Source organism: Penaeus vannamei, chromosome 10, assembly GCF_042767895.1.
Source record: "Penaeus vannamei isolate JL-2024 chromosome 10, ASM4276789v1, whole genome shotgun sequence".
NCBI classification, from domain to species: domain Eukaryota; kingdom Metazoa; phylum Arthropoda; class Malacostraca; order Decapoda; family Penaeidae; genus Penaeus; species Penaeus vannamei.
In genome coordinates, this window is record NC_091558.1 from 12,592,718 (window position 1) to 12,600,217 (window position 7,500).

At 31.1% G+C, this 7,500-nt stretch overlaps 1 protein-coding gene across 10 annotated transcripts in view; it reads left to right on the forward strand.

Annotated features, from left to right (window-relative positions):
- Positions 1 to 7,500, forward strand: part of LOC113802077 (palmitoyltransferase ZDHHC20-B) — a 42,284-nt gene that overhangs the window by 32,992 nt on the left and 1,792 nt on the right. For 6 of the 10 annotated variants that reach the window (XM_070126329.1, XM_070126334.1, XM_070126330.1 and 3 more), the window contains 2 exons: positions 6,245 to 6,381; positions 6,733 to 7,500. The exon at positions 6,733 to 7,500 is cut by the window's right edge and continues 1,792 nt beyond it. In XM_070126329.1, coding sequence (XP_069982430.1) covers positions 6,245 to 6,381; positions 6,733 to 6,779 — 184 coding nt within the window. In that variant the 3' untranslated portion in view covers positions 6,780 to 7,500. Of the gene's footprint in view, positions 1 to 480; positions 511 to 6,244; positions 6,402 to 6,689 lie in introns of all 10 variants that reach the window. The other 4 variants (XM_070126326.1, XM_070126327.1, XM_070126328.1 and 1 more) reach the window with 2 other exon arrangements.

Genomic DNA, 7,500 nt, shown 5'->3' on the forward strand with positions numbered 1-7,500 from the left:
CAGACTTCATAACTATTAAGTCATTGCATTATTTTATAGTATATTTTATAATCTCAGATATATCTTCCTCCATTTTTTTGCTTAATTTGTTCATATAAGCAATTCATAGATTGTAGAGTATTTAGTTATTGCCATTTCCTATTAAAATGTTTAATAAAGATAGCATTTTGCATGTGTAGTATCTACAGTATTTATCTGGCTATATAAATATCAAAAGATATCGGACAGTAGAGTTCAATGATAGCTTTTGTAATGTCTAAAAAAATGCATGAATTTCGTATACCACTGATAATTTTTTGTGAAAAAAAATCATTAAACAATTCATTCACTAGTTCTGAGGTAAATTATGAAATTTGTTATGATATTTGTTGTCATTTTTATTTCTTTGTTGTTGTTGTTAGTTATTTATCTTTCTATTACTTTTTCCACTGTCTGATGCACAATGCACTGAACTCTGCTTGATGTCAATTTTCTTTACAGGAAAACTGCATTTAAAGACTTAAGACAAAGGTATTGGTACACCTGTATGGTATATGGTACAGTCTAATCCTAATGTAGAGTATATTGTTTCTCTTGTAGAATAACATGGTTGTGTCAGCTGGAATTTTATGTTGTTTTTACTAATCTGGTGCTCTTAAACAGTACACTGACAGGTTTGTTTATTCTAAATTCTGTCTATGTAGCATTTTAGCAACAATTTTAAAAATAATTACTAGCATGGAATATGTTTGATAATTTTCTTGCACTGTATGCATCCATCTGCATTATTTGTGAATATTTTAGTTATACTACTTAGATTGGTCTTAACTATACTAAACCATAATTGATTGGCAGGAGGTAATGACTAGTTACCTGAATGAGTAAGAACTATTATTTGGTGATTACGTATTTTGATTATTGTTAAAGAATTACAAGACCAAAGTTTCAGCTTTTATGTAGCTTGAGCTCTCCTATCATTTTGTATGCATATATTAGGGGAGGCAGACACAAGAAGTATCATTCATACTGACTGGAAGGAGATGAGAAGGTAAATGGAGTTAAACTCTGAAGCTTTAGTATTTTAAGAAGGCACTCGTATGTTCCTATCAAACATAGATATGAAGACATCTAGAGTGTAGGTGAAATTAGACAAAAGGACAGGTGGGGGGAAAGATCTTATTTTATTATATATATATTTTTTCTTCTTTTCATTAATATTATTTTAAGATTTTTAGTAGGCCTTTATTCTTCATCTAAGGAGAATGCATACTATAATGCAGTCTTGAAAAGTAAAAGTAGAATAGTTCAGTGGTGAATTACAAAGTTCAAATATTTGCAAATGTTGAGTACCCAAGGAGGACCTCAAACCATGCTGTAAATGTAATCAAAAGTAAGTAGAGAATGTCCAATGAATCCCCATCATTGGCTTCAGATACTCAAGTGACTAATAATGAAAGAACCTGAGAAGATGAGGGTCATTTTAGCCATGGGTGTCTTGTAACTGATAAGTGGATATGTATGTTCAAGAGTGACAGAACCACATTAAATCAACAAAATTACACTTTTAAACTAAACATCTAGACATGATAATGATGGGGGAGTGTTTGAAGATACATATAAATTTAATCCTTTATTATCTTGGCAATAGCTTTAATATATATACATTAAACATAAATACACACATGTTTGTTAAACTGTGTGTTTTTGCATGTTTGTCTCCTCTTTTCTTTCTTTCTTTATTGCATCGTTTAGTTGATTCTTAATTTCTTTCTTGCTTATTCTGTTTTACCTAATTCTGCATGTTAATTTCTGTATTTCAATCTTCTGATACTCTGAAGTCAATATGGAAATATTTAGCATACTTAGTACAATTTAATTTTGTAAAGCAATCTCTTGGGGAGGGATATCTGAGAATTTGATGTGAATGAAATTGAAATTTGAATACATAGCTGAAGTATAACATCCCAGGGTTACCATAGTTTCATCATTAACCTTAACAAAACTGCATAGCTAACAGGCAGCTGCTATGGTACTACATAGAGAACTGATATGCTTAGGGGATGCCATGTAGTAGTGGAAGAGATGATAGGGACTACGGAGAAGCATATAAAATTAGATGAAAAAATCATCCTAAATGTTCGCTAAATTCAAATGCTCTCAGGAGGCACACAAAGAAGTTAAAGTGCAGAACTCTTGTGAAGCATATAACAAATTAAGGACTACTATAATGAATAAAAAAAGTAAATTACAATTGGATTAATCCATTAGCTGTCCACTTGTTTTTTTCATGAATTTTGTTGCACACAGTTGGCTCCACAAATGCTCAGACAGCAAGTCAATAAGTAGCCCATACATAGCCTCACCTGATTTCCCAATTCCTTGATTTTTTTTAGGAAGAATGTTCCTTTCAAATGATATTTCTTTCAAGTGTTATTTCAAGTGCATTGGATTCAGATATTTTGCTGCCATCATGTGGCCCAAAATTTGGGCATTAGGCTTACCTGAGCAGCCACTCTGATGGTAGTGGGTCTTGTAAGCAGGGCACACACAAACTCTTGTATGTGATGACAAGACTGCATCTCTTTCCATTGCAATGTTTTTTTGTTTTTTTTCTGAAGCATTTTTAGTTTTTTTTTTCCATTTTCCACTGTCTGTATTTGTCATTAGATTTACTTTATCCAGATGGTAATAGATTGTCTTCTGTGCACAGACTATATCATCTCTCTAGGTAGTCTGTAACTCAGTGCAGTAATAACAACAATAAGTAACACTTTATTTATTATTATTATTCATAACATTTAATTTTCTGTAACACAACCTGTAGACAAATGGGTGAAGGTAGGACTAGTACTTGTAGAGCCATCTATGTGTAAATACAATTAATACACTAAAATTACTGTGGGCATGGCATGTATGTCATACCATTGTGACACATGGCTATTAACCCATGGAAAAGTGTGAAAAAAATATAATTAACTTAATGATTATAATATGGTAGTAACAAAACTTTCTTTAGATTCTTCTAATTTCTGAATAACTAGCATTTAGATAATTTATAATATTCTCAATATTTTTTATTCTAATTTTAGCATTTGCTTGAAGGGGATGAAATGCATAAGATTTGAGAGATAAACATGTTTGATATTCGTAGTTTCCTTAAGTTGTTTTTATTAATTTTTCTGTAGTTTATTTTCCACAAACCGATTTAAATCTGAGCACCCAATGTTGCAGATTTAATTTTTTGATTTTTATTTATTTATTTATTTATTTATTATTATTTATTATTATTATTATTTTTTTTTTATTTATTTTTTTTTTTTTTTGAATGTTTGAGTTTTACATGTTGCCTACATAAGATATAGTAATCCCTTTCAGCATTTTGACAGGAATTGCATCAAAATTAATTAAGGGACAATGTTTACTGATGATATATTTAGTATCTATTAGATCTGCTTGAAACTTTGTGATTGCATAGACCTAATTGCTCAATTGCACATTTGCCAGTAATGCTGTTTTTGTCTCAGCAGTTAGGCTGCTTTGCGTATACTGTCCTTTTGAATATTAAATCCTGTTTTGTCATGGTTCTCTCAATTTATGCATTAGTAGGAATATTGACATGAAGTGCCTACTGTGTGATGCTTTTTATTATTTATATATGTAGATTTTTTTCTTATATCCAGTTATAGGTCTACTACAGTTGAAATGTCAAGCAAATTTAGTTGAAAGAAGAACAATACCAAAAGGACATGTACTAAGACAGTGCAGATGATGTGGATAGTGATCTTGAGGGTGTGAGTGATGAAGAGACTAAAATACCAGACTTACCTAAATTTACACCACACATGCGCACACTTGTACACACAAGATTACACCACACTGTCTACTCTCTGTTGCAGAATCTTTATACTCACTCCTGCATGGACACACCCCTACACTTACTACACATCTACACTTATCCACACACACTTACACAAACACGAATAGATTTTTGTTGATGCCCAGGTTGTTAATGCTGTAGGAGGGATTTCATTCATTAGCTATTTAGTTATGATGGGATTCACACACAGTCTGAATGAAGGTATAGACCTTGTTTTATTTGGCTACAGGCATTTTATATGTATTAATTCTGATATTATATAGGGTTTATACCACCTAAGGAAATTTTAGGGATAACAAAGAAATAAAAAACAAAAACATCCTTGTGTGCTGCTCTAAGGCCAAAGAAATTTACTTCGTGCTTGAGAGGGTTAACCCTCTCATGTGCATTATGAGAGCATCCTCACCTTTTTTTGTGTTCTCTAGAGGCACAGTGCATGTGTTATAGCACCATGCTTAAATATTCACTAAAAATAAAATTGTCACACAGACTGTGTCATGATTTAAATCTTAATTGGAGAAATATCACTAGTACCAAGTTGCAAACTAGCAACTTAACCATATGATCAGCTATCAGCTGAGTTTTCACTCGATAGCCAGGCTGATGAGAGGGGGTTGGATAAACCAGACTGGAAACTTATTTGAAATTTAACATCTGTTTATTGTCAGACTTTTTTTTCTTAAGAAATATGGCAATATATAAAATTTGTTTAGGAGGCTGGTATATGTATATATATATATATATAGAATAGGATAATATTTCATAGTTACTTATGTAACAGACTTAATTTCAAGTAGACATTGTTAAGAAAACTTTTCCATATTATTTGATTAATGAAATAAAAACGACTATAATGTAGAAGGTCAAATATTGTCTGAATATCAGATATCTTGATCAAGTCTCTTTAGTGTTAATTTGGTATTTCAGTTTCATAGTTCTTGCCAAATTCATTACTTCAGTTTTGACTTTAAGTTCATCTTGACAATTATTAGTCACATTCTAAAGTAGTTGTTTGTTTACATCTAAATTGGAAGTAATTAGCATGAGTGAAAAGCTGATATTTGAATCTGAATCAGTGTGTGGTCCTAAGTCTGTCTGTTTGTAATGAAATATAGAACAATCATTTCATTCCCAGTATAGTTCTTATACATGATGTGGGGGATCTTTCAATTTATGAATTTCAGTGCTTGCTTGTGGCTTAGCTATAAATATCCGGATAAAACGGCAGTTAGGCAATTACTCTCACCTAATATTATTTTTGCATTTATTAGGATTTCTTGGGGGGTGGAAAATTACTCAAGGTGCTTTTTTTCATATTTATTTATCATTTTTTATTTTTTGTATTGTGGTTAGTATGATTTATATTATAAATGTTATTTTTACTGGTACCATTTTCATAATCTTTTTCATCACCATTATGATCATCACGCTTGCATTTCTTTGGGTCGTTATCACAGTAAAGGTAATAGTACTGCTATTGCTTTTTGCAGTAGTAGTAATAGAGTTGCTATTATCACAGGTAATAACGTTTCTTATCATTATTACCATTATTATTATTATTATTATTATTATTATTATTATTATTATTATATTTTTTTATTGTCTTATCATCATCTTCATAACCATCTTTATAATAAAGATATATAAACTGTATTCATTGTGGCAGATGTAGAAAAGGTATATCTTATATCTACCTCAGAAACATTTTTGACAAAGATATCAAAACCAATCAAATACATCTCTTTTATTCTGATGATATTCATTCTCATTCATGCTATTTCAACTTGATAATATATTATTATTATACATTTACTTATTACAATCTTTCCTATCCTTTATATTGTGTTTCTTTCATATTCATTTCATTTCCTAAATTAATTGAAATGTAGCATTGTCCTTTCATTGCATACATGACAGTCTGTGTGACCTGTAATTGTTTACAGTGAACAAAGATTTTATATTAATCAAAGTGCTGGCTTTATGTTTCTGTATATATTGTTTGGAACTTTTGGGTTCATATTTTCTTTAGCTATGCTTTTTCCTTTTTGTGTTCTATATTTCATTGAAATTTTTGCAGATTTTGTGTATATTATGCTGGTTGCTATAGAGCATTATATAGATCCATGGCTATATGTTGACCGCATTAGATACTTGCACTCCAAATATATAACTTAACAATGCTGCAATATGTTTGATATAGAAATTAAAATATGAGGATTTAGTTACTTTACTCCTTGGTTTCATATGAATATAGTATAAGAAGGGATTTATTAGAAATATCTTTATCTCACATAAAACTCTAGCATACCATTTATAATTGGAAAGACTGTATGTTTCAGTCATACTACAAATTGAAACTCAGTCATTGCTAATTTGTCCATACAACAGCTTGGGTGATGGCGTCACTTACCCTCAGCGATGTGTTGATGAAGATACAGATGACCTCCTAGGGTCTCGTCAGCGATGGGCCGAAGATGATGAAGAAAATGACCTTACCACAGGATTCACAAATAACCACACATATCGTAAGTTTTGTTATTGCTCAGTAAATTACCATTTTACTATATTTGCTTTCCCTAAATCTAATTCTGATGTGATTTTCTCAAAATCCCACCCTCTTACTCCCACACTCATTTTGTGTTTGAATTTGTGAAACTTTCTCATTGTGAAAAAGAAAATTTAGTTAGAATGATTAACCTCACAAAGCAAGAGATTCTTTCTCATTTATTTCTTCTCTACAATTATTTATTGCTATTTCCTCCCAAATCTTTAAATTTTGGTCCTACTCTGTCTTTGTCAACTAAATATGAAGTTAAGTAAAGTTAGAGAATAGCATTTTTGACCACTTGTTTTAAGAACTTTTGTTTCTTTGGCAGCTCTGGAGGAGGTGGTGGTTCAGTCCAACCACACCAATCCTGTGTAGACCAACACCTTTAAGAAGACCTTCTATCTGCCTGACTTCATAGAGACATTCCTACATCCCAAAACAGTGTGGACTATAATTTAGCTGGAGAAGAGGGAGTCTCACTTCTGCTGTTTATAGAGTATTAAGATACCATAGTGCATACAGTTATTACTTCCATGACTTTATAGTAAACAGAAGTGCTATGCCTTAAATTATGAACATTTTTCTCACCGTCTTTAAAAGTTATATGATGGAAATCTCCAAGCTTAAGACTGGAAATGTCTGCAATCTCTGAAGTCGTAACAGGTCCTTTATGGGCCAGAATAAGAACAGTTTTTTTGATTAACATTAAAGTTAGAACAGAGAATTTATGCATTGAGTACTGGTTGGACTGAATTATGATGGAATATGCTACAGTTTATATAGAAGGACAATTTATATATAAGGAATAAAAGGCTGTAACAAGTCCTTTTTCTTGATTTTTTTCTTTTTTTCTTTAAGAAAACCAGGAATTCTCTTTTATTCTTCTTTTCTTAAATGAAACAGGAATTCTCATAATTTTCTGTACTTATTCATATTGGCAAGTATAATACATATCTGTACTCTCTGGTAGGGATAGCAGATTTAATTTTCTTGTATTTTTTATTATAAATAAATTGCTATCTTTACTGTAGATAGCGAATTGCTTTTGTGATCTTGTTGTTAAGAGGAAGTAAAGAATTCTTGAAAAGGATTCATG